This window comes from Taeniopygia guttata, chromosome 14 (assembly GCF_048771995.1).
Source record: "Taeniopygia guttata chromosome 14, bTaeGut7.mat, whole genome shotgun sequence".
Classification (NCBI taxonomy): domain Eukaryota; kingdom Metazoa; phylum Chordata; class Aves; order Passeriformes; family Estrildidae; genus Taeniopygia; species Taeniopygia guttata.
Genome location: NC_133039.1, coordinates 16289336 through 16316827, shown reverse-complemented (window position 1 = coordinate 16316827; position 27492 = coordinate 16289336). Strand labels below are relative to the sequence as shown.

At 41.9% G+C, this 27492-nt stretch overlaps 1 protein-coding gene across 7 annotated transcripts; it reads right to left on the bottom strand.

Annotated features, from left to right (window-relative positions):
- Nucleotides 1-396: 396 nt before the first annotated feature.
- GLYR1 (glyoxylate reductase 1 homolog) lies at nucleotides 397-26578 on the bottom strand. 7 transcript variants are annotated; one of them, XM_072935503.1, is made up of 18 exons: nucleotides 26442-26501; nucleotides 25735-25862; nucleotides 25059-25165; nucleotides 24382-24418; nucleotides 23345-23424; nucleotides 16060-16198; nucleotides 15247-15489; nucleotides 12189-12275; nucleotides 11254-11310; nucleotides 10160-10210; nucleotides 9942-10015; nucleotides 8112-8211; nucleotides 6829-6939; nucleotides 6426-6527; nucleotides 5271-5433; nucleotides 4675-4854; nucleotides 4084-4208; nucleotides 397-3737 (listed from the first exon to the last, which is right to left on the bottom strand). In XM_072935503.1, the coding sequence occupies exons 6-18, from the start codon at nucleotides 16144-16146 to the stop codon at nucleotides 3663-3665; spliced, it is 1455 nt and encodes a 484-aa protein (XP_072791604.1). In that variant the 5' UTR covers nucleotides 16147-16198; nucleotides 23345-23424; nucleotides 24382-24418; nucleotides 25059-25165; nucleotides 25735-25862; nucleotides 26442-26501; the 3' UTR covers nucleotides 397-3662. The 7 variants fall into 7 exon arrangements, with proteins under 7 accessions (XP_072791604.1, XP_030140736.1, XP_030140733.1 ...); XM_030284876.4 differs by lacking the exon at nucleotides 25735-25862 and having other exon boundaries at nucleotides 26442-26553; XM_030284873.4 differs by lacking the exons at nucleotides 25059-25165; nucleotides 25735-25862 and having other exon boundaries at nucleotides 6426-6524; nucleotides 26442-26577.
- Between the last annotated feature and the right edge of the window lie 914 nt (nucleotides 26579-27492).

The following is a 27492-nucleotide window of genomic DNA, read 5'->3' as shown; positions in this document are numbered from 1 at the left end:
AAGATCCTTAATGCTCATGTCATTCCATTCTCCTGTGATGGACATGAATCTTCCACCACACTCAAAAAAATCGCAAATGCCAGAAGGATGAATATCCCAGCCCAAAACTTAATAGGAGTTGTCATCAACACTGGAACATTAAAACCAAGGATCCTCCTCTCATCCCAGATGCATGTAGCCCTCTGCATACAGAGCATGAAATTTATCCAAACTCATCCTCTGTAATGCCACACTGACAGTTCCAAGCTTGAGCAATGACTGAAGTGCTCTCAGGATTACTTGGTTTTCAGATTACTTGGTTTTCAGCAGCTCTGAGCTCCTAATGTTCTGAGGAACACATACTTCCTTAATGCCCCAAGATAGCTCTGACATGCTTTAGAAAATGCCACAAGAACATTCTGTTACCAAGAAAGGTTTTATTCTTTTTGCCAGTAGCTTTGTTAATTGCACAAAAAAAAAAAAAAGTCTTTGCCATTTAAACATTTCCACACATCCTATTCTGAATGACAAATGTTAATTAAAAACAAGGCAGGAAAATAAAAATTCACAACCTTAATGAACTATGGGATCTATCATCAAGGAAAAAGGAAACTGCTTTTCTTACAAGCTTTTCACAAGTGTCACATTTTCTCTTTAAAAAGGAGGGAGTCAAAAAAAAAGCAAACTTCTAAAACAAATCTTCATAATAAGAAACTTTACAGAATTGTCAACAATATTAGGACAACATTTAACTAGCGAGTTTTATTAGAGCATGTCTCAATCCACTGCTTCCCCCACTTCCCTCCCCCAAAATCTCAGGCCTAGGAACAGACTCAAATCCATGTTCAGAGGCTATAGACATAAATACAAGAATCTGAGTGAGAATGACAGCAATCTCAAGTGGCATCTGGAACAGTCTGGATTCCCTCATTTCCATCCCTTCTCTTCACAGCCACATCAGAGCTCTTTGTTCTCCTCCTGCTCCTCCTGGGCACATCTGTGACTGTACAGCTGTCCAAGCAGCACTGCAGCCACTCTACAGCCACCCACAATGGCCGAAAGCTGCAGTCAGACCCCTCCAGGATAAATTACAGTGTTCAACTACTCCACATCTGCCACTCACACAGAAATAACCATCTCCATTTTGGGAACTACTGTATTTCTAGAAACAAACCTTGCAGCCATGAGCTGCCTTGGGACTGGTCCTTTGAATTCATTATGAAATACCTGTCACAGGACTTGAGAGCTCCTTTGGCATTCTCTCTGTATCCAGAGGCACCACAAACTAACAAAGATCCTCCATTACATATGCTCACACCTGTTCACCGTCACTCTGGCCCAGACAGCAGGGACAAGTGGGGGATGCCACTGAACTGGCTCAGCAAAGTTCACGCTCAACTGCACATGGGACAGGACCTCAAAGATTTTTTCCTTTAGTCTCATTTCCTGCCTCCAAATCCACAACTTCCCTCAGATGCCTGCAATGCACAATTCGTATGAGATATTTTTTTTTACTGTAACATGTTTAACAAAAGACTTCAGATGCTAACTGTGGAATTCTGAGTGGAGAAGAACAGTGTGCCAAAGCAGGTCAATGGCTAACTATCCTGGCAATTTTACATGCCTTTAATGCAAATACCTACATACAGAATGGCAGTGGCATTGCCACAGGAACACAGGTGTAGAACTACCATCGCCCACATACACTGGCCAACAGGCAGTGCAGTCTGACAGCTCAGTTGCCAGATGTTCACTACAGGATAAAAGTAATGCAAAATACAGCATTAGCCCACAAAGAACAGTCATTATAGGACGTAAAATACTCAAAATAATATTTACAGCATAAGGCATTAGATGTTGTGATTAAAAATGAGTATGTGACACTTTCTTTCTTAACAAGGTGTCCCTGAACCATACACACATGCTGCACAAAGCAGGACTGGTAAGAAATCCTAACCCAGGGGAAATTTCCTTACACAGCCATTAAGTTCCTAGAAAAAAAAAAAAAATAAGGTGGCAGGGGCAGATGTCAGGAACACAACCTAACTTGAATCTGTCTTATTTCCTTTCAGAATCCCAGCCCAAGGGAGGAAGGAGATTGTACCACTTGAGAAATTATTTTGGCCAAGGTTTCTCACTGGCATTTTTCTAACTCTTGAATTTAAAATGCAAGAACACTCCCAAAAGGCTAATACTGAGAATTGGGGAAAAAAAAACCCAAAAAACAAAAAACAACCAAAAAAAAACAAACAAACAAACCAAAACCCAAGCCACACTCTGTGCATTTTTTTGTGACAGGCATCCTTTGGACTCTGGGTTGCTCTGCTATCTACACTGAGAGCATCTCTGATCTCCAGCCTTGGCATCTGCAGTTCATGTTGCCCATCTCTAAAGCTCAGCAGTGGTCTTAGCCTCCCCCATCTCAGTTACTGGTCTTCCTAGAAGTTGGTATCTGGCCATAAGCAGAGTTCACAGATACAGGGAGAAGGCTTATGCTGTGCTATCTTGTACCCAAAACAGTAACACTAAGAACATGTATGGAAAATCTGACATGTATAAAGGTCACTAGTCAGTACACAAATTATCTCTGTGAGGTAGGTAATCATCACCCACCTTTATAGATGGGCAAACAGGCTGAGAGATGTGACAACCATGCAAAGGCCAGAGAACATAGAAAGGAGCTCAGGAATCTCAATTTCTTGGATCATTCTTCTCTCCCCTTTCAGACTCACCACTCTGCTTGTGACACTGCTGCAATCCAAGACACCTTTGTATTCATTTACTACAAGGGTTAAAAAAACCAAACAAGTAGTAACATAACATAAGCTAAGGCCAGGAACAGTTAAAATCTCTAGCCCAATTTTATAGGCACTATGTTTCTCTTGCAGTTTTCTATGAAAATGTGTTACTTTCCAAAGATGTTTTGGATGGGCTATAATAAGCCTTTCAGGAGCCTCACTGACATAGGCATTCTCCTATTTTCAGTACAGTTTGTGTTCCCTAAGCAGTAGTTGTCTGTACAGGGGAAGACATGGATGCAATGTGCTGTCTTTAACAGTACAGGAATTCCTCCATCAAGGTGGGGAAGTGGAAGTCTAAAAAGAAACTGAATCAAGACAGTGGCTAACTCAACTAACTCAACTCCCCTTACCCTCTGGAACTGCCCTTCTCCTCCATGGGAGGTGCTTTGTTCTCTATAACAGTGGCTAATTAGCAGGAATGCTCCTCACCTTACTTGGGACCAAGGACTCAAGTGATATTCACAGGTAGATGGGATGTATGTCACCCTGTCCCCTTGATGCAGAGAGTCCAACACTTGCATTATTTCACAGCAAAGAAGAAAAGGGATTGCTAGAAACAGCACCTTGGACTAGCAAACAAAGAGGAAAATTAAAGCAGCCAAGCAGCAGATTTCTGGCAGAGTTGCCTCAGAGCTTCTGAACAATTGCCGCTGTTTCGTCTCATGACTGTCAGTGCATGGCATGGACTTTTCTAATTAGAATGCAACAATCTGAGCCCCCTCCTCCCCCCTCTTGCCACAGTGGAAGGCTCATCACAGCAGGTCTCAAAGTTTGTGTATAAAAGGAAATGGAAACACAGAGATGGACTGGTCCAGAGTTAAAACCCAGTATCATAATAATATTAATCAATTATCATTGTATGAACACTAAGAAGGGTGCAGCCTAATGGATGTAGGCCCTGTACACTGCAGACATGTCGTTGTCAGATTGGTCCAATGCTTTTGCTCGTTTATAGACCTAAAGAGAAATCAGAAAAGGATCAGAGCCTGCTCTTATGTGAAGCCTTTTCCCAGCACAAAAACTCCTTTGCTGACCCTGCACCAGAGAAAGCAGAGAACTGCACAGTATGTTAAATAATCCAAGTGCGGATCAGAAAATGCCAGGTCTTTCTGTGTTTCCTGATGCAACATTCTACAGGTCTCTACAATCAAAACAAATCTAATGCCACCCTAGTAAAAAAATATTTCAATCACTGTTCCCTTGTCTTAGAGATAACATAATCCTTTGATCTGTATCTCTGGTTGACAAATGGCTCTGTTCAATAAATATTGAAGAATGCATCTGAACACTGAACAATTCTTACCTCGTTGGCAGCAGCTGCCATGGGAGTTGGGTGGTTGACAGAATCGCCCAGTGCAATAGCTAATCTAAGATCCTTCTGGATGTATTTCAGGTAGAAATCAGGTTTAAAGTTTCCTTGCAAGATATCTGTGGAGAGGAACCCATGCAAAATTAAGCATGACAAAAGTAAGCCAAACCCACTCTGCAGGGGGCTGCAATTCAACACCAGTCTCGCTTTTCACTGCTGATCACTGCTTTTAGCTGTCCTGTTTTCCAACTCTCTATCTCCATCGGGCCACAGCGGATTGATGTCACTAGTGCCCACTGACAAAGTGAGCTCAGATTTCTAAGTAGCTTGCCCTCCATTTCACTTGTTACCCTACCCCAATGAAATCCTGACTTAAGCCCTAAGCAGTCCTAATTCAGATTCTCAGAGGTCCTTGCTATGAAGGGGAAGGAACAGGAACTCAGCTCTTCATTTCCAGAATGCTTAAAATAACCATTATCCCAGGCTGACGAAGATGAGATTGTTATTTTCTACCTTTTGCCACTACCTGAAAAGCTGCTAGATTGTAAAAATTACTTGCAAGAAAATAACGTAAGAGAACTTTACTTTGGCACTTCTGGTCCAGGAAGATGCTGGCAAGTTGTCCCTGATTGAGGATATCCAGAAGGGTCTGCTGGGACTGGCCAGTCACTTGAGCCAAAGTCAGTCCTTCTGCTATCGTTGCCATGAAGCTGCCTTGGACCATGTTCACAATTAGCATCATCTTGGCAGCATTGCCTACTTCACCTGGGAGCAAGACACACCATTTAGATTCCTCCAGAAGAGAAGCAGCAGCCCTGCTTGCCCAGCCCACACAGCAGTAACACTGCTAGACTTCTGTCACCAAGCACTTGGCAGCTCTCCCTTGCCCTGGAAGACTTCAGAAAATATTCCCATTTTTCAAGCACTCAAAGGAATGAAGAAATAATAAGAAAATATTATTGAAACCAAAAGTGTCACAGACCCTCCAAAATGAGCCAGCATTTAAAAAGGAAACCTTAGCCTGAAGGCTCTGAAACTGGCCAAGTTCCAGAGCAGCAAGCCAATTTCCCACACTGCCCACAGAGAAAAGATAAAGATGACATATACATCTCAGACACCTTGCTGAAATTCCCAGTCCTTGCACTAAGAAACTGCTATCAGGCTCTCCATGTTTCAATTACCTAGGAAAAATGAGGTCTTCCCCATGGCTTGGAAACAGCTGCTGCAGTCCTCATATAAACCCCTGTCACCAGCTGCCAGGATCACAAGCATTCCATCATTAGAGAGCTGCTGGTTTCCTGAGACTGGTGCTTCCAGAAAGCGACCACCTCGGGACACTATCACCTGGGAGAAGAGCATCTCTAGTTAGCTGTGCATGAACAGCAGCAGGAACATAATTCAGGGCATTTCTGCCACTAAGGACAGAATTTTAAAGCAGAACAAATAGCTCCAACAGGAGAAGAAAGCATTATCGTGATGTATCCTGCAGAGTGTGATTAAGACCAAAAGTTGACCTCACACTCCAGGCAAGATCCTCCTCCACCCATCACTACTGTGGATGTTTTAAGCAGCTGAACTGCATGCTTTAGTCATGGCACCCTATACTGGCCAAGGGATCAATGCTGAAGGTGTATATGTGGCATAAGAATTCCAGAAGATTGATCATTATATTTTCCCCTCTTTCCCACAGAGGAAAGTCCTCTGACAGATCTCTTCAACCACATGTTTACTAATATGGGTGATTTGCATTCTCCAAATTAATGTTACACATTAGTGCATCAACAACTACTTAAAACTTCACCAAAACCAGTTCCCCTTCCTTGTAAAATCAAACATGCTACCCTAGGGCAGTGGGGAACAATCAAGATGCCAAAAAGAAATCACAGATATCACAGCAGAAGTAATCAGAACACTTCTACAGAAATCCTGTAATATTTCTATAGAATGAAATGTGAAGGCATTCATTTTCCCAGCAAGAGCACTTAAATTAGGCAGATTATGCCTTTCATCAGTCATTAATCCAGACAGAGTTTTACCCTCCAGTTTGCCACAGAATACCAACCTGTCTACAAATATTTCTTAGGGGATCAAAATTTGGCTATCTGGTTGCACTGGTGTCAGGTAACAGCTCTGCCAAATCTACAACTTTGCTGGTATCACCAGGGAACATCTCATCCAACACTGTTTGCTGGTTAAGACTTGTCATGTTGTCTTGTTTGCCTGGAACTTGAGATTCTCCCAAAGACCTCTAGAAGCAGTTTTATTACCAACAGAAACTGAAGAACTGCTGCTGAATGAACACCTGCTGCTGTTAAGAGGCTCAGTTCAGTGATTACCTGGGCCAGCTCTGTTACTGTATCTGCATCCACAGTGGACATATCCACATAACACTTCCCTGGGCGAATCCCCTGCAACACTCCACTTGGACCAAGCACCAGCTGTGGAGAACAGAAGAGTGGTAAAGCAATAGGGTGTCTGCAGAGAAACTCCACTTCTGCAGGAGTCCAGCTGAGCCTGGCACTACAGCGGAAGACCCCCAGAGGGCTATCAGAACCTGCCCTCAAAGATTTAATTTTTAAAATGCTTAATTTTTGTTGGGACATTTATTTTTACACAGCTGCACTGCTCAGGATATACAACGACCCAGGCTACTGTAGTTAGTAGGAATCAGAACTGATATTCAGTGACTGCCATCTCACAGTATAAACCAGTGGAGGTAAAATAAGAGCTAATCCTTACATCCTTTGCTGCTTTTGGATCTGATACACAGGCAAACGTGATGTCACAGGTGGAGACTACTTCAGCAGGGGTTCTTCCCAGCCGTGCACCCTCCTGGATGAACAAATCACACTGCAAAAGGCACAAGTCCAAAAGTAAGACAAATTAAATGCAGACCAAATGGATTCTTGGCATTTTGCTGTTAAAACTCCACTGCTGGACACAACTCCAAAGGAGACAGACATGTTAATTACACAACAACTTAATCTTCTTCTGTTGCTTTGTCTACACACACACATGCGTGTGTGTGCAGGGCTCTTTTGCAGCTTTTCTGAAGAACAGGTGAAGAACTTTGAAAAAAAGACACAAAGAAACAAAATTCTAAGGTGAAATGGTAAGAATGTTGTGGGTTTGACAAGAAATTATTAGGAAGAAAAGGAAGACTTCAGGAAAAAAAATTAGTTAAAGGACATAGCAACATGTGTTACTGGATAGTAACAGGAATATACACATCTGAGATGAGTGTGTTTCAGAGGGCTGCTGCTTCAAAATCTTAGCTCCTTCTTACCCTATCCCTTCATAACAGCCATGTTTTGCTCTTGAAAAAATAAATCTTTTAATTCCCTTTTAACAAAGTAACCACAGTGCCCTTCCTGCTTTGCTATTCCACAGCATCTTACAAGTACCACACTCCCCCAGCTACCTACTTTTCCTCCTCCACTACAAAGAGTAACACTGTCTAGTATATAAGTGCCATGCAATATAAGCTCTATTTTCATTTTGAATACTCCCATAAAGCCCTTCTCCATCCTGGTCTCATGACACAGCAGATCTTTGACAGAATACTTGTTACCACATGACTAGCACAACAGATGTAGACTAACCTGCGGCTGAGCAGTGTATCTTACCATGCCTCAATCTCCTGGGATAACTCCCTGCACCTGGCCTTTCTGGCACAATACATTGCATGGCAATTCACATCAGCAGTATTTTCAGAGGCATGTTACATCTCATTCTTCAACACATATAAGGCTGTAATATACAAGGGTGTAATTTTTCTGACAACTCTCCTCTCATACAAAATGGCAGTGGCGTGAGACTGCTGACATAAGAGTGACCACACTAGAACAGGCCGCAGCTAGTCACACATGCCCATCAACAAGCACATAGGATATAGGACAAAACAAGGTGTCAAGTATATCCTTGTGTTTCTTTGGCATCCCCTCCCAGACACTACTGACAGATGATTCCATGACATACAGGGGGTAACTGAATGTTTAGGAGAGGTTTAACCACATGCCTACCTTCTCGGCAGTCCGGTTCCAGACAGTGACAGTGTGACCCATCTTTAGTAAGTTGGAGACAATGCCACTTCCCATCAGACCAAGGCCCAGAAATCCTATCCTGAGGGTACAGATAAACATTAATGCAAGAGAAAGCAATCAGTATTAAGTTTCTCATGGTGCTGGAAATGATGAAGAGTATCACCAGCACAAAAAAACAAATACCCAAACAAACATGTTCTACAGCAACCACAGGTACAATGGGCAAATACTGAGCTTTAAAAGCAAGCTGGAATTTATTTTCCTTACCAAGCATCCCTAACAATTTCCTGAAGAAAGTCTTTAGCCTATTTCAGAAGATCACCTAAATATTAAAGATTTGGATGGTCTGGGTTCTTTTTGTTTGTTTGGGGTGAACTGTTTGTGTGTGGTTTTTGGCTTACTAAAATTGCTGCTCATGTGCTTTCTGTTGACAGTCATTGCCTTACTGAAGTTAAAGGGAACATTTAGAAATGAGCAGGTGCTTTTCTAATTATTAATCTTCTGACTTTAAAACTAAGTCACACATACAATGTTTGCTTGTATAATTGAATGATACATTAGTATCCTAGTTTTAATAAAGCCTAGCAAAGACTACTGTGCTAAGCATCATGTCAGACCAAAGACCTAGTCCCTGTTCTACAGCTGCCATTTCAGACATAGGAAGAAAGGAAGTATTAGGCCAGTACAGGTCATCGTCAGCCCCAGAAAATATCCTTCCCCTCTTCCTGCAAGCTGGAAAGAATTTTGCTCCCCTCCATTCAAAAAAGAGACAATCTGCCACCAAGTCCCTACAATCACCTGCAACAGGAATTACTCTTGCAGACATTACTGCAAAAACCCTTTTACCCATCATGCAGCTTCCCAGTTTTCAAAGAGATTCTGAAGCATTCAGTTACATCCAAAGTAAGACCACAACAAATCTACCTGGCAAATCCAGCAGTCAATTCTGCAGAATTAGCCACACTACAGCAGCACTGTGGCTTTCACAAGCCACCTGTCCTCTCCCAGTTAGCCATGCTGCCTTTTCTCTTTCTGTCCTTAGACAGGGCAGAGCAAATCACTACAGGCTCCTTACATGGCCCAAGTAAGATATACCTATTTTCAAGTCTCAAAACCAGCAGAGATATTCCCTCCTTCACAACCCACCTCTGAGATACACTTTCCTGAGAGACTGCTTTACCTGAACAGCTTCATTGTTATTTTTGTTCACCTGCAGTACAAGTGAGAACTGACATCCCATGTGAACTGCCCCAACAATAAACAGCAAGAGTGGCATGAACTCAATTTGAACAAAGCAGAAGTTACAGACGAAGTTCAAGTTAGCCTTCCCTCACTCTATAAAGGAGAATGGGGGTGTTAGGAGAAACCAGAAAGCTCATGTTCTCGTGATGGAAGAACACACCTCCCTCTTCCTCTTGTCTTCTGCATGCTTAAGCAAGTGATTAAACGACCCCAGTCAACTACTCCAGCCAGGCACTACTGGAGACAGATCCCCTTTTATCTTCCTACCTCATGAGACACTGAGGAATACTGCTGCTAACATCCTGCAGTGGGACCTACTGAAAAGGGCAACTGCAGAAACACTCCAAATTGCAGAAGTATCCAGGACAGAAATTACTCTGAATTTTGTATTGCATAGCCCCCTTTGTTTTTAGCTGCCTCTCTCCCACCTTGCCCCCCAAACAATTTCACACAAGGACAGAAGGAATGTGCAGTTAAAGGGAAATGTTACGTTTATTCATTCTCAGTGACAGGCTGGAGAGTGGCTGCATGTGTGAGCTGGGAAGGAAACTGTATTGGAGATCTTACTTTTTGTCTGTAGGTGTGATGCTGCCATTGACTGCTGTGCTGTCTGCTGCCTGGATGGAGGTGGATCCTGTCTCCTGAGGGAGTGGGGTGGGGTGCAGGGAGGTGGCGGGGGAAGAGAGGAGGGAAAAATAATAATAATAGCAATTTAACACACAGCTCTGGAAGAACTGCAAGGCCTCATAACAATAAACATCCATCAAAATGAAGATTTGCTTTACCTCTTCACAAACCTTCAGTTTCTTTGTGATTGCTTGATAGCAGACAGCTGGCTGTATGGAAAAGACAAAGCACTCAGGGGAAGGATTTATTCTGCTGAGCAAACCGACTATATCCTTATTCCCCAGAAACAGGCAGCTCGCCCACCCACCACCACCTTCAAACCAGGACAACTCTGGGACTTTCCTTAAGGGAAGGAAATAAAACCTAAAATATACTGTAAGATATTAAGATCATTCTTTCCCACCCTGCCCCAGCAATTCAGCCTGTCTTCTAACAAAGGCACCGCAAACTCCCTTCTGTAGTTCCTATAACAGGCTCTTCTGGAGGCACCAGAACCTGGATCATCCCTACTACACTCCTACACTTAGCTCTCTGAAACCTGCCATGAAGCCTCACATCTACACTCACTATGTCTCTGCAGCTGTGGAACTAAAACCTTCTGGTTAATATGAGAAGGCATGAAGAAGGCTTTCTACAAATGCTAAGGCAAAGGCTGCTCCTCCCCATGCTGCTTACTGTGAGATTGTCTAGATAACATTGTGAGCAGCTCTTAATCCTTCTGGATCTGCCCAGATCCTCAGCGAGATATAAATCCTTTTATGCTTAATTTGATCTTTCCTTTTCCTCCTGATGTTCACTGCTGAATATAAAATCCTGCAAGGCTTCTGACTCTCAGGAGATAAACAGGCTGTATTTTACACGGAGCTTTTCTGGTCCTGGAAGTTCTTTTGCAACATTCAGTGAATTGGCAAGCCTATCCAGATGAAGAAATTGACTGGATAACCATCAAAAACAATCAAACAACAGCATTTTTGAACACAAAAAAACTTTTCCTGCTCATTCTACACAATTTATTACATCAGATCTGTCAAAATCTAGTGCTAGATAATCTTGAATTACTAAAAACTATTCACTGTACTTAATGCTAAATCACTCTAAATCTTAAGGCTTGGAAGTACTTCAAGTAATTTAACTGCCACTCCCTAAAGAACAGAATTCTGGAGCTCTTTATGTATACTCCTTGTATTCAGTTCCAGCAAAGGGTAGAACTCCAACCTACCCAGCAGCATCATCCCATCTTCCAAATCCTTACCTTCTCTGTCTGGCTCAGCAGGAAGTGATGAAAGTGTGGATCACTGTCCTTCACAGGCTACAAAGAGAGAAAGTACAGCCTCAGAAATAAATCCAGAGAGTTACTAAGTTACGACAGCACAATTTCCTTGCTCTCCTAAGCTGCATGAGAGCAATAGCGTAAGGTGGAAAATATAAAATGTATCAGCTGTCACAAGGAACCTGTTTCAATTAAGTAGTTTACATTTTGTTTCAGTCTCAAAACCAAAGTCATTCAAACTCAATCGTTCATTTTTGGACATATGTAGGAAAACCAAAGAAGGATACAAGGAACATTAACATAGGAGGAAGAAAATTCATCTTCCACTTCTTCCTTTCCCAGGCAAATGAAAACAATTATTTTCCAGCTTCTAAGTAATTCCACAAAACAGCATTCTGGGGATTGACTGGAGATAAGCAAACCCATCCTAACAGCAACAAGGACTGAAGGCCCAGATCCCTTATCTTCCCAGCGAGCATCCTACATACTAGCCAGGAATCACATTATTTTTACTCTGCTTTACTGATCTCTCATTTATTCAACAAAATCAAAGGGCTTTCAAAAGCTGTTTTGTGAAGGAAATAAAATGTAAGCACCCCATGTGATAGTATTCAGACAGGGAGAGACTATCCACATCAGCTCCACTTCTGGGAAGTCAGTCCCAGGAATGCTTTTGAAACAAGTATAAACATTAGTACAGCAAGTTTAATGTGAATTTGCAAGTAGTTCTGCAGACACAGAAATCTCATTTCCCATTTCCCAGCATATTTCTGAACTACCTGGGATATTGTTCAGCTTTGTTATCCTGCAGCATGTCCCGACAAAAGAAGGTAAGATCTTGCTGTTTTACAGTGAGACAAAAGGCTCTAGAATTGCTGCCACAAACTCAGAAACCTAGATGTTGTAAAGCTTCTCACCTCGCTCACACTCGGTGGCCATTTAAAACCAGCCACTGTTCCGGTCATCACTCTCTTCACTGTACTTGACTCTGGAATTGTGAGGTCCTAAGGAGACAGAAGGAGGACCAGAAAGAGCTTAAAACCTGGCTCAGGGGCTGGTCACAGCACAATAATAATTTGAGCACACATAGAGAGCTCTGAAAGCACTACAAAAGCCTTCCATTTCAATCACACGCCTTTCCATGAGTAGTCATATTTAAACACAGAGTATTCACAACATAGGTGAAAGCATGAACTGCCAAGCAAAGGATTTCAATCAGATTTATGGCTTCTGGAGAGTCCATTATTCATATCTAAGAGGAATCACTGCACCTATGCAATGAGCAAAAAACAAACATGCTTGCTCATTTATTCTACTCTGGTGGATGCAAAACGCTTAACAAATGAGTGAAGAATATCATTACAAGCAGAGGTCTGAACTGTTTTAATCCTACCCTGTCACAATAGAATAGCCTACCTATTATCAGAACCTTTAAAGTGTAAGGTTGACAGCCACATCTCAAGTTTGCAGAATCCATGAGACAAACTGGTATGTGGGCTGCCCCATCTGCTCCACAGACCCTGGTTTGTAGTATCATGATAGTACTTAACATCCTGGGGCTTTTACTGTTGAGCAGATTCAACTTTATTTCCCCAAAGCCTATAGGTTAAAATAGGCCTTTATGCTATAGGTCATAGACATACACTATAGACATCTAGGTTTTTATGCTACATGAAGAGAATGCACAGGACTTGTACATAATACGTGATGTCTTCCTCTGAAATGAGGGTTCAGAAATGGAGTCATGTTATCTTCCCTCCGAAATTACTTCCTGAAAATGCACATTATACCTTAGTGTCCACACAGAAGCACAAGAGAACACTGTTTCCAAAAACAGCCAGAGTAAGACTCTTGGAGGTAACCCAAGAATGATGCAATTGTCCAAGTTTTAGCACGACAATGCAGACATCAGTCTCCAGCCTTGTAATGTCCAGGGAGTGTCGGGCATACTTCAGCTGGTAAAGTGTGGATAAAACCTGCTTTGATATCTAGGAAGTTCTGCTGCTCCTTCAAATTTATTCATATAAGCTTAAAAATAAGAGTATGTGAAAGATCATGTATGGCCACATAGCCTTTCTAGACAAAGCACACCTCAGCAAAAACTGGATTCTTGATTTTTATGCATTCTTATTACTTGGAAGTCAGAATTTGGACTGGAACAGAGGAAAAAAACCACTAATCCCATCATCATATTAATTCAGACCAACAACATAAATGTTTTCTACTCCAGGGCTAAGAACTTGAGGAATTTATGAGAACCAGGCAAGAAGACAGGTTTTAAAATTATTTCATAGGCTGAAAACCAGTATTAAGGCAGTATTGTTATATTTTCATGGCAATTATTTTGTCACTTTCAAAAAACAATAAGGCTTACTTTCCTACATTATCCTGCTAAATTTCCTGGTTTGTGGCCAGGCAGCTATCACACAGCTGGCCACCACTGTGTGGCAACTTTAAAACCAGTGTACTTGTCATGTGCCAGTAAAATAATGTCAACTACCACAATTAGCTTACTCAAAGCACTCTGATGTCCTGAGGTAGATAACATAGTAAAACCTATGTGTGCAATGTGTTAGCACAGTCAGAATTCTTCCAGCCATTAGTTTTGATTAATTTTGGAATGAATCTAGCTCAATGACACAGAATCACTTTGCAAGTGAAAAAAAAAAAGGTCTTGTGGGTTATTTAAACAGAAATATGTAGAGACACAACATGCTTATAGGAAGACATTTAGAAAAGTGAAAATTATGTTGCCAATGAAGCATTTTCCTGCATCAGTCAAGACAAGTTCTGTAATTATTAGTTTTAATTCATAAATATTCACACATTTCTCCTCTCCTCTAACTTCCCTCAAAAGAAACTGATGGGATCTGTTACACAGCCTAATTTCAAAAACATTGGTGCTAAAAAAGAGCCAGTATTTTCTTTAACTCCTTAGCAGCTGAACTTGATGATCCTTGTGTGTCCCTTCCAAATCAGGATATTCTATGACTCTATTCTATGATGCCTTCACAGCTAATATCTAAGATGATCAGCTTCATTTTACTACATCAAGAGAGAGTCTGCTGTTCAACCAGCGAAGGCCAATCCATTCACAATTCCGGAGAGCAAGGACAACCATCTTGACTTGCATCCTGACTGAAAGAAAAGACTTGAAGCACATTGTGATCCCCTTGAAGCACAGGTGAGCAAGCACGTTGCCGTATGGTGTTTGAGTTGAGGTCTCTCAGTTGTCTTCAGGTGTAATCGTTGATGAAGGATATGATTTGTAATAATCCACCAAAATTTGGAATAGGAAGAGATAGACCACAACAGTGAGTTCCATAACAGAAAGGCTAGAACTCTAAATTAGGGTAGACGAAGTTCTGCCACAACATAGAGAAATATCAGGGAAGTAGTAGGAATAAAATATTAAGGCTCCTTTATAATAGATGATGGGAACATATCCTAAAGCACAGAAGCTGAAATGAAGACAATTCTTCTGGTGGATTCCCCAGGCTATGAATTTCTTCTTTAAGCCCTAGCCCTTAAAGATATCTCACTCTTTGTGAGTACTAAGGTCGAATTTGAGCAGTTACTTATCACTTGATCATATGAAGTAGATGAGATGGGAGAAGTCAGGAGCCAGATGTACCTCTGTACCTGTACCTCTTTGCTAATCCTTCCCACACAAACTGAACTTGAGGGATGACAAGACAAAAGAATGGAGTCTCCTTAATACAGCTTTCAAAGCCCTCTCACAGACACAAACAGAGCCAGTCACGGCAACTAACTGATAAAAATCACAGGAAGAATCAACAATATGCTTGCCAATGGTATCAGGCAGCCAAATGGTCTAGAAGTAGCAACATGGAAAAGTTTAAAAAAAAGGGATACTGAACTGATTCTTCCTCCTCGACTGTTAGTCAAGGTGCCAGTCAGCCCTCAAGTCCAGATGCCAAGTCCACGGGCACTGGTGGACATGCAAACACAAACCTTCTCATCCTTGGGTGGACGCCCCCGCTTTCGGGGGCTCTGATCCTGCGCTCTTTTCATGGGTGACATTGATCCTCTCTCTGACGAGACAGAAGAAACCCTCTTTTTTCCTTCCCCTGTGCCCTTCTTCACCTTTCCTTCAGACAAACTGGCTTTGCATTTCTCTTCACCAGCAGATTGCTTGCCTCGTTCTTCACTGGAATTACGCCGATTCTTCTCTTCAGTGGAGTTATGGGAAGGCGCCTGAGAGATTATAGAATAGAAGATGGTAAGGAAAGAAGAGAAGAGATGGAATAATTTTCATGCAAAACCAAGGATGTGAAGGACCCTGTGCTGATTACTATCAAGTAAAACAACAGCTCAGTAACTTGAAAACTGCATCTGTTAGACTTTTAGAGCTGGTGAATGAAGCTCCTGGTTAGTTCTGCTGCAAAAACACACTAGTTTAAGTAAGCACGTACCAGAACAGGCCACCTGAAGACTTGCCAGGACTGTGTGCACTTCCAACATAGTAAAGACAAGATTAGTAGATACCAAATTCTGAAGACTGATTTATAAAGTCATCACAAGTAGATCAATTAGCCTCTTCAGTTTCTTCATCATTTAATAAACCAATAATCACTTTTCCCCACCAAACACAATTTAATGGGGAAGAAGAGAAGATAGAAAATAAACCCCAAAAACCAAAGGAAGGAAAACACAACTCTTCTCAACCTGCCAGAGGCAACAAACTTCTTTCACATAACAAGGCATCTAATCATCATTCATGCCAAAACCTGTTTTAATGCACACAGTGAAGAAGAACCCACTCACCTGGTCCTTGCCTTTGGTTTTTCTAAGAAACTCCTCTACAGCATCCACAGCTTGCTGGAAGCGCTTACCCTTGTTAATCTTTATCATTTCCTCTTTGTGAGGGTGATAAGGCTTCAGCTGCTCCACTTTGATCCAAGCACTTGAAACAAAAAAAGAAGCTAGTTATATTCCCCAAACTGCAGCCTTCTCAATGGGATAATCCTCCTGCTTTGAGAAACACACACCTACACTTTCTTCCCAGCTCTACTGATGACAACAGTCCAAACTCACTTCCCATCAAGAAACTGAAGGGCTGCCATTACTGAATTCACTGAGAATTTTCTTCTGGCACTTTGTTATTTCTTACACTTTATGTCCTCTTATCCTAGCACTGTCCCCCTCTAAGAACTATTCTCTATTGGCAAAACAGCTTTTGGATGTGATCACAGGACGCATTTAAAACAATGGCAGCCCAATGACTGCACTTGTTTCACCATGAGGAATACCCACAATCCCGTGCCTCCAGGTAAAGTAGCCAATACCACTGATCTACTTGAGAGTTTGCTGAAAATAAAGTTCACCTAACAATTCTCAGCTATCAATCCCTAGTTCAAATATATTGAGCACACAGGTGTCTAAAAAACCTATAGGAAAAAACCCCAAAATTACGTATTCTCACTATAGAGATAACACAGAGTTAATACAAAAGCAACAGCTCACTGCTGTACTTATTTCTGATGTACCCAGGTATTCTGCATGAAAAGAATAATTTTGCTTTGGGGGAAAAAAAAATATTTCCTTCACTGTTGCTGTTTTAAATAATCTGACTTACACAGCAGCAGAGTATTAACCTGAAGTCCTATTAAGACTGCAGTCCTTTAAGGGAAATCAAATGACTTGCCTGTTTCCACTCCTGCTAAATAAGACTTCTTGACATTTACCAAATGATAAAGTCATCAGGTACGGGTGACAATTTCTTTACGCAAACAAATTCTTCTACCACTTCTTCAGTGAGGTTTAAGGGAATGCCTTTGCTTCCCTTGATGCCTGAATTCCTTGTGGCTACCAGACATTAAACCACCTTTCTCCCTCCCCAGATTCAAGCCTAGGTTCATCAACCACACTGTTACAAAGCTACTTCCAGCCTACTGAAAACAGAACTGTGTAAATTTTGAAAACCCTTCCCTCAGTTATTATGGCCGATGGTACTTCTTAGCACACAGCAAAAAGGGGACAATCAGACTTTCTCTTGTCCCCAGGTATCCTTATGTTACATAGGCTAGCCATGACTATACATTTTAAATATTTCCCAGTGCAGTCTTGTTTCTGCAAGAGATTTAAAGGCTGAATTTTCAGACGCTGTAAGCACCATGTCATATAGTTAAACTGAACATGAAGATTAAAACAACAAAAAATAATAGTAATGTTTTGCTGAATCTTGATTGTTTCTCCTCTCTTCACAAAATAAACTCTATACTAAGACCTTTCTCCTCATTGACAATAGCAATTGTTTGTAAACTACAATCAGGAATCAACTTTCAGAAAGTAGAATGAAACATTCTGGGTCTCATTTGCAGAGACAAGACATGCTAGAACTGACTGGAAAATGCCAGCATCCTTTCCAAAGAACCCAGTGCCCCTGCATGCAAAGCTGAATCCTTTCACTTTGTTTACATCATTTTGTAAGAACTGACTTATATTAACAAGTCAAATCATTGCATTCAGACTAGAGTCTGAGTCCAGCAGCTATTCAGGGAATCTCTCACAGCTGCCCAGACATTACTGTGAAACACACCTTAAAATTATCTTACACTGTAAAGCCTGCCTGTACGACAAACAGTGACAAACATCCCTGTGTACCACAGAGCACCAGCTCATGAGAAGCTTTTCGTTACATGTATAAAGGAAACAAAATTTTGGACCACAGTACAAAAAAGCATGTTGTTGCAGGACTGAATTTCTAAATAAAAATAAGTTATCTTCCTTCAAGGCATTCTCTTAGGTTTCTGAACATCCTGTCAACTCCTCACTGCACGTGTTCATTAGCTTTCCTTCTCATTCCTTTTCCTTTGGTATGGAGAAAGCGCAAAGTATAAAGCTTTCTGGTTCCTGGCTTCAAAGGTGCATCTTGGTACTTGTGATCCACCAGGACAAAGAACTAGAGATCTCAGAGACAAACTAATAAGTGAAAAACAATCAGGAAAAAAATTAAATCGGTCTTTTCCTTTCCAGTTTGTTTATGCATCACCCACCTGGACAACCTTCTATAAGAAATGAGCGTCTTTTGACACTAATGTCCATAAACCAATTGCATACAGTGTTTCAAGCACTTGAAAACAAAAGAATTTTTCACCAAACAAAATTATTAATGTTTATACACAAGATCTCAATGCCCTCAAGGCCAATGAAGCCCAGTATTTAGATCAGTCTCAATGATACAACATATAAAATTACTGTTTCTCTCTTGATTCAGCAATTAATCAATGCATGAGAAAAACATTAGCGATGACATTGAAGATGTCAAATTTAAGATGAAATTGCATTCATACTGCTGCACAGTCACCAGGCATCTATAAGGAATGGGCTACATGGAAAGTGAAAAGATGTAATAAAAATAGCTGTTAAGAGTGGCTTTCTCTTTTCACTTCTCCCCACTGTTCCTCATTGTCTCCAAAATACCACTCTTAGAAAACCACTGCTCATGTCAAATTCACTTTATAAACATGAACAATAAGCAACACTTAGAATAAGCAGAGACAAGTATGAAAGTGAACTGCAGCCACATGGAAACAGTGGCAGAGAGATGCAGAGGCACCATATTCAAACTCATGGAACAATCATGGCATAGGCAAGGAGATCTTCAAACCCTCACCATTCCAGCCATTCTCTTCCTGTCTACAGATACCAACTCCTAATGATAAACTGCAGAAATGAGATGGAAGAATATTCACCAATCCTCGCTTTTTGCAAACAATATAGCTAGGGATGGAACACAGTAGCCCTGTATCTCCAAATTTCTATTTACCACAGTCTGGGAAAACATTTATCACTTTAGACTGCAGCACTTTAGATGCCCACACTAAATGCTAACACAACCAGTTCTTAAAAGTCAAAAGAAAATTGCTTAGTTATTTATAAGTGTGTATGAGCATACAACAAATCAATACGGACTTCCTTTGTTAAAAGGGAACATCCCAACCCTCATCAATTAAGTAACTCAACTAAACTCTGCAACTTAGTACATAAACTCCTAGAAAAAAAATACAAAAATGACTACATCATACTAGAATAAAGGAAGGGATATTCAGAAGAAACATAGAAGCAAGGCAATAATGAAGGAAATTAAGTATTAGGTTTTTCAAATTTGTGCAATAAAATACCTCCTCAGTACGAGGAAGAGTTTTGTCTGTAGTGATTTTCAGCTATGGCACTGTGCCTGCAGGGATGTTGAACAATATTCCAGCTGGCTCTGCCACAGCAACACAGAGCTCTGCAAGGGATAATCTGCCTCACTGAGAAGTAACAGGAACACAGGCTCACCCACTCCATCAGCTCAGCCTATCCCTCCAGACCCTCAGACTACTAAGGTGTATTTCCAACAGTTGGCAAATTTAAAGCAAGTGTTTTCTGATGTCAGGACCTGAAAGAACATTTCAGAAAGACAACATCCTGAATTTACTCTCTCCTTGAAAACCAGGGAAAACAGTGGCAAAAGAAAAGGGTAGGTGTTTTCATCCCAACAGGACATGGAGGATGGAATGGTAATGAGCACTGTGTTAAAAATCACTGTGCTTGATGGAAACAGGCTGCATATTATTACATTTCTTAGATTGCAAGCTTCCTCCATTTTTTTCCGTAATATATAAAATCAGGAAGTGCTCCTTGACCCCACCATTTAGTTTCACACTGATGCTACAAAGGGTTGTAAGAAAGAATGCTTCCTGTTAAGACTGTAATATACATGACTTGCAAGTCCATTTGGCTACTAGGGAATACCAAAGGGGTAAGAAAAGTGAATGGCTGTGTTTGTACACACATCTCTGATGGCTGCAGGACTGTGACTAGTATTTCTATAGAATCACAGTAGAAAGATACCTTCAAAGCAATGATATTTTTAGTTTTAACAAATGTCACAATGAATTCCTAAGCAGGCCAAAAAATGTAAAACTATTTTTAACTGTATGACACACACCAAGAAAGACTCGCGGGCCTGCCAGTCTATTAGTTTTAACTACTAAAAGCAACAAATGTACATACATAGCAAAACAAATGTTCTTACTTGATTACTGAAATATCTACAAAGATTTCCTAAAACAAGACTGTGACATGGAAATAATAAAAGGGAATTTTAAATACTATCTGAGATGCACAGCTAGAAACCAGATAAGAGGTCTAAGTTCCACTTCTAAACTAAATTAAAATTGCTGTTTAGATTCCTGTAATGGATGCTGTTAGATGCTGTTCAGATCTATGGGCAGGAAATATCAACTGTTCTTGATTTTAGATAAAGAATCCTTTTAATGTGACTTACTCTAAGAAGAGACACTCAGAAAAACAACTCCTAGGCAGACTAGAAAAACCTCCTTATCAGTTTGGAGAACAAGGTAATAGAGAGACATTACATGATTGCCTTAATTGCGAGGCAGACAATCACTTAGAATAGGACATGGATATTACATCACTACTATGAACATTAGGTGGCTTTCACTGTGGTAAGGCATGTATGTACTTCACAGTTTAAACACAAGCAAAATCTGCTTCCAAGGGTAGAGAATCCTTATCTTCCAGAAAACCCATTCCTTCAGAAGAAACAGGAGAAACATCACCAACACAATTAACACACGGAGTACAGAGCTCCATAGAAAATTTATCAAAAGCCAGGACTTAGAGAACAGTCTGAATGCACTCATGCTCTCACCTCTGTGTCTTGGACCAAAAGAACTCACAGCTTTCCAGTTAATCTACTCCCTTAGTCACAGCAGCATTGCAAAGGCCCAGTACACAGTAATATTCAATTTGCATAAAAAGGAAAATGCATTTCCCCTGTGCTGTATCCTAAGCTAGCCAGAATTTCACAAATAACCAAAACTTATACACTACACCAAAACTACTGTCAAACTCATCAGTATGTTTTTATTTACCCCTCTGCTCTGCTCCTGCACATCCATTTTTACTTATAAACATCTTTCTCCTTAACCTTTAGTATGACAAACCAAAGCCACGTGAGTCAGGTGGGAACAATTTGCACCCAGCCTGGAATAGGCGCATTTCTGGCCGCAGAAAGCACCTAGGAATACTCAGAAGGAAGTAAGACTAAAATAGGGTCAGAGACTGCCTACCTCTCAACAAACTGTCTGGCAACAAACCTCAGAAGTTCATGGGAGGGACTGTACCCAGAAATCAGCATCGCCTTGCCTCATACACACTGGACAAGAGCCGATGACCAGATCCTCTCCTGTTCAACCTCAAAGGGTAAAGCAGTAATGTAAGAGCTGCAGCAGCGGATCTATGGTACAGAAATGCCATTGTACAATGTGAACATAGTGAAAAGGTGAGGTGCTAAAAAGAGAAGCTACATGCACTAGACCACTGGTATGGGTAAGTGTGCCACTCATCACCCCTTGAACAGTGACAGCTCTGCACTCTACTGTTCCTTAGGCTGTTCAAAATGTGGTGACATTCTCTCAGTTACTGATTTCCAAATCCTGTTTATACACACACCTGAAAAAAGCATTTGCAAAACCCACTAGTTTACTTCTACAAAAGAAGTAAAGTGATTTCCTCTTCATCTTCACATTTGAAGTGAAATCATTAATATTTTACCTGATTTGGGTGATTATGCTCAAACATGAGAACTTTCTCAAGCAACACACTGCTTAGAACAGCACAGTTCTAACCAGCACATCCTTTTGACATTCCAAGTCAGGACAGAAGAGGGACACAAGCTTCACTCACTTCTCTCTATCAACATTATTTGAAAAAAAGGTGATAGCATTTATTTCTATTCAATTTTCAGGTAAGGTATGCCAATCAGAGCAAGCAAATTCCTAATTCTTGATTATATAGCATGATATAATTAAATTGCACAAGCTGGAGATGTGGGGAAGGGGCTACACTGCAACAACCATACTACCTCACTATGCCAGATGACCGAATTTGCCCCAGCCAGAGCTCTAGAATCTTGTAATAAATCACAATTATTGTGCAGCTCTGAACTCTTCATTCGCAATCATGTTATTAATCTCAGCTACAGTATCCAAGACATTTGACCACTTGTCTTAATACCAAAAAAATCTGTATTTGACTCAATAACATGAAATACAAGAATTGAGAACAAATAATCAAGACAGAAATAATCCACTTCAACTCAGAATTTATTAGCACAAATCACCATATTTAATAACACCACCAAAAAACATTCTCCAGCCTCAAATCAACCTTCACCTGCCTCAAGTTATTAGAGATCCAAACATTCCCATTACTATGCGGCATTCGCTACTACTCCATCAAGTTTAGACCTCATTTCTTAATAGAAAAACATTTTTTAAGTATTAAGCAAAAATAAATTTAGCAGTGAAAAATAATTTCCTTAAGAGACATTCATCAAATGGTCTTAGATCTTGTCACCTTTCTTCCAAAAAGTACAGGGTTTTTTAGTCTTCCACAGATATTTGCAATTTTCTTCTCTATTCCATGATTTAATAGCAGAAAATAAAGAGGAAAACTGAAAAATTATCAAAATAATTTTCAATCCCATGAAACATCCAAGTTCTCAGGGGCTTTTTTACCTAGCTTGTAATAATTTAAATCTTAACATTTCGTTCACATTTGAAATCATTAAATTCTGCCTTGCAAAAAAGAAGTCTAAAACAGTTTTGGTTCTCTTATACTGTGAAGTCTTCCAAAAGCACAGCAAGAATGTTTTCAGTCAGCATGCAGGACAGTATTTTCTTTCACAAATGGCAATTATATAGTTACTTTTATTCCTCTGGCAGCAAAAAAAAAAAACAAAAACAACTCTGAGCCGTACCTTTCTCATTACATGCTAAAATCTGACACAGTCATGTCACACCTAAAAGTGGTGAGCTATCATCACAACAACTCAAATCCTAAAGTTTTTACACTCTTCATATACCCCAGTGAGCAGCTACAGCATGCAATAATAATTGAATTTCTTTTATTGTGTGGTTCAAAGAGAATCCTTTACAATGCTACATTGCACTGCAATATTAGGAAATATTTCTTCCACAAAAGATCCACATTATGTGGTACAGTATTTTTCAGATGAAAACAAGGAGGTACATACTGATCTTCTGTTCCAAAAAACTTCACAAAGAAGCACTTTTTTCCTCGAGGTTTCTTCAGATCTTTAGGTGGGTTAACAATCTAAAGGTGATTAGAAATCATAATTAAAAAGCACATAGTGACAAATGTTGTGATTTTGCCACCCAGTCTTCAGCTATTATAGATTTTTTGAAAATCTGATTAAGAGGATAACTTGCATTAATAATTTTTTTTTTCCACTTAGGTAACCTTAAGAATTTAAATTTTGTCTTTACTCCCAGAATAAATTGCTTATCAACTTTAAAATGTTAGTAAGGATAAAAGCTATCATTCAGTTACACAGGTGACACCTGTAGATGAGCCTGGTGTTAACCTGATAATAACCAAAAACCAAATGCTTATAGTTGTCAGCCACATTGACTATTCTTTTACCTGACTCATGCTGTTACCTCAGCATGCTTAGCCCTCATACCACATATAAGATAAAAGAAAGGTCTTTCCAAGAAGTAGAAAGACTAGAAATGGTATATAAAATTCCTTTTTAAAAATCTTTCATCTGAAAAAACCCCAACCAAACCAGAAGTAGGATCAAACTACACCAGATAATTCTCAAAAATGACAGCTCTAAAACAGTATCTTAGGAAGCCAGACTCCTTATTTCCATTATTTAACACAATACTGTTAGCCAACTTACTATGGAAGAAAAGAAATGTGTCTTGCAGAAAGTGACAGGGATTAAACAACTAAATTTGGGAAACACAATCAGTTCCAGAGCTGGCTCTCTGTTGGCTTTTCATTCCACATGAACTACCAGATGCTACTAGCAGACTGAGATAACATATCAAATAAAGCCCTAAACTAGTTCACACTTTAGATTTGTGAGGTAGATGTGTAAAAAAATAAGAAAACAAGAAAACTAGTATTAATCCACAACTGAAATGCTTTCAAGCAAAGCTTTCCGTACACAGAAGGAAAACACAAAAAAACCAACACCCAAACAAAAAAAACCACAAACCATATAAAACTAAGAAAGTAACAATAAATACAAACAAACCTCACCTTCCCTGGCCATGGAGGGTAACGGCCCAGCTTCCCCCTACAGAAAAAAAAAGAAATTATCAGGCAATAGAATTAGAGAAAAAACTAAGTATCCCAATGTCGGCTTTTTCATATTATGAAACACTTTTCATAATGAGAGAATTACAATTTGCAGTCAAAACCTTCTGTTCCAGGCAGGACACAGGGCTGACATCTGCACCTAACTCAGGTCTCTGGACAGTCTGTTTGACCTTGCTGGACTGTCAGAACTGAAGATAAGAGCAGCAGCAACACTGCCTGCAAGATACAAGAGTAACAGGCACTGCAGCGCCATAAGTGTGGAAATTTCTTCACACAGAACTGAAAAAAGCACTGGTGCAGACAATCAGACCGGAGTTCAGATTGAGAACTAGCTACCTGTCTAGAGCAGTTGGTGAGCAGAGCAACCACCAACTCCCAGCACAGAAAGCCGAGGTTCTGATTTCCACAGGAAGGCATTAATGGCGAGATCCCCTCAACTGGTATTCCATTATCACTTTCTACAGGTGCTCACCACCACACTAACTGAAGATACAAAGAGCCATAAAAGGCAGTAAAGCTTACTTTCTACACTTGCAAATGTTTCCATTACGAAAACTATGCAATACTAGAAATAATCACAGAGAAGGAAGAGACATTAGTCTTAGCCCTCAGCTTACCAGCTTTCCCGGTGAGCTTTATCCTTATTTCACCCTTGTCACTGACTTGTGCTGCAGTAGTCACAAAACCCCATTAGTAACTGTCTTGCAAGAGACAGGCAAAGAACCTGTGGGGCACAACAACAAAACTTCTCAGCAAGTGGCACTGCAGCCTGCTGAGTTGGCAATGCTGTACAGAAGGTTCAGAAGCCAGAGGCAGGCAGGAATACTGCCAAGAGCTGTGACCATGACCATGTCTCATATTCAATGCTCCCATTCCTGTACTAAGGAAAAACTTCAGCAAACCCTTTCTGCTGTTGTTGTCTGATTGTAAAAGTTCTCTGCAACAGCTCTAGGGACAGCATCTGGCTGTCACGTACCAAACTAAAGCAGGATAATCTGCATTCCAGCACTGAGAGCAGAACACTCCCCAAATTCCCATCTGAAAGAAATATGCTAAAAGTAACTAATCTTTACTTACTTTGCTATATAAATTAGACAACTTCCCAGCACTGTAAATTTTTCAAATGAGAGCTGCAGTTGTCACAGCCTGAAGCACGGGCTTCTTTTTATCTGAGTTATCAGTATAAATGCATGCGTTTATTCACGTGTTGGAAATTAGCTACTTCTTTGAGCTCTGGCAGGAGAGCCTAGCCCATCCAGCACAGCAAAACCGATGCACTTAATCGGTGCTTACAGGGCGCAGTGGAATTCTCGCACTTCTCCCGACCAGGAAACACAAAATCACAGCTCTGACTATCTGAGGGTAAGATCGCAGTGACAAGGGGAAACGGCTTCTGGGGGTTTCCACAGGGACACCCCAACCTGCAACGAAACGCTGAATTGTTGTGTTGCTTCATTAAAGCATTGCCAAGAAACGGTTGCGTGGCTCTCCACAAATACTTTCTATCTCTAACGCTTCTCGCATCCCTCGGGAGGTGAGCCCGTGCTTATAAGGGAACCCCGCATTGCTCGTCCTTCCGTCCCGCTTCCCTCATCCTTCCATCTAACACAGCTTCCGTCATGCGCCGCCCTCGGCAGCCTCCCCAGTGCCGGCCCGGCTCACAGCCCAGCCCGCCTCCCGCCGGCCCGGTGCCCTGGCTCCGGGCTGCCTCCCGCCGCTCCTCCCACACCGCCCCAGGGATGGCGGCGGCGATACCCGCAACCCGGTAGCGGCCACACCACTGCACTGCCCTGCCAAGCCCCACCCTGCTCACAGCCGCTCTCCGAAGTCACCGCGGGCTGACAGCGCCCAGCGCGGCCCAGCCCGACTCGGCTCCCGCTGCGTCGCTCCCAGGGTCGGCTACAGCCCCGCCTGCGTCTCCGCAGTCGCAGACTGATTCCACTAAAGGCGCCCGGTCCGCCATGCCCCGCGACCGCCGCCCAGCCCGCGCCACCACTCACCACACCAGATCTCCGAGCCTCAGACTCACGGCCGCCATCTTACCGACACAGACCGGCCGCGCCGCGCGGGGCCTGCCGGGAGCGCGAGCAGGGGGGGAGGGGGGCGGTGGCCGCGCCCATTGGGCAGGCGCATCACGTGGCAGGCCGTCCGTCACGTGTGCGGGAGAGCTGTCAGCGGCGCCCCCTGCCTCGCGACATTGTGACGGCGGCGGCTCCCATTTGCGCGCGGGGCAGGGGTGGGGCCGAGCGGGAGCGGCGCTCAGCTCAGCTCAGCTCAGCTCAGCTGGATGTGCCCGGAGTTACTCTCCCGCCGTGTGTTTGAAGGGGCTGTTTCGCGGGAGCTCGGTGTGGAGCGTATCGTCGGAGGTGTCGGTGGAAGGAGCGCCGTGTGCCAAGCGCATCGTTGGAAGTGCAGGCGGCGGCCCGTGGGGCGCTGTTACTGTGCTGGGCCGCTGTGGTAGTGGCTGCCGACTCCGCCCCTAGCGGAGCCCGTGTTGGTGCCGGGGCGGCGAAGGGCGCTGCAGCACTGCCGAATGAACAGCGGTTCCTTTGCTAGAATTCCCCTTAAGAAGCAGAAACCGAAAGGCTCCGTTGCTGCCGCTGCTCGCTGCGTTCGGACTGTATATGTATCCCCCGCTAGCCCCGCGGAGCCACACTAGGAAGTGGAAGGTTTTGAACATGATTTGCGTTCGTTCTCCCGGGCAGGGGAGAACAGTCGTCTGTTGTGGAGCTGCATCGTCTCCCTGATGACTTGCTGTATGTGGTGGTGTCTTTCATTTCTGTCCATCCAACAAAGCCAATTCCACATTTTTTCAAGCATTCTTGTCACCTCTTGTGCTCTGTGGACTCACAGAAACTGATGGGTAAAGGCCTTAAACGGAAACGAGCTTGATCCTTGTGCTGCACAACCCCTGGGTACAAGCTCCCAACTCTGTACCCTGTAATAAGTGGCTTAACTGCTCTGATATTTCCCCAAAAAATTTGGGTGGATTGAGATCAAGTATTTTATTTTAAACCAGTGTCTCTCAAATTAATCAGGTACCTCCTGCTT

Coding starts and splice junctions, on each gene's coding strand:
- GLYR1 (XM_002190259.7), bottom strand. CDS start 26,479: ATGGCGGCCGTGAGTCTGAGGCTCGGAGATCTGGTGTG. Junction 23,425..24,381: donor ACCCTCCATGGCCAGGGAAG/GTGAGGTTTGTT, acceptor AATCACCTTTAG/ATTGTTAACCCACCTAAAGA. Junction 12,276..15,246: donor GTCCACCCAAGGATGAGAAG/GTTTGTGTTTGC, acceptor CTGTCTCCTTAG/GACCTCACAATTCCAGAGTC.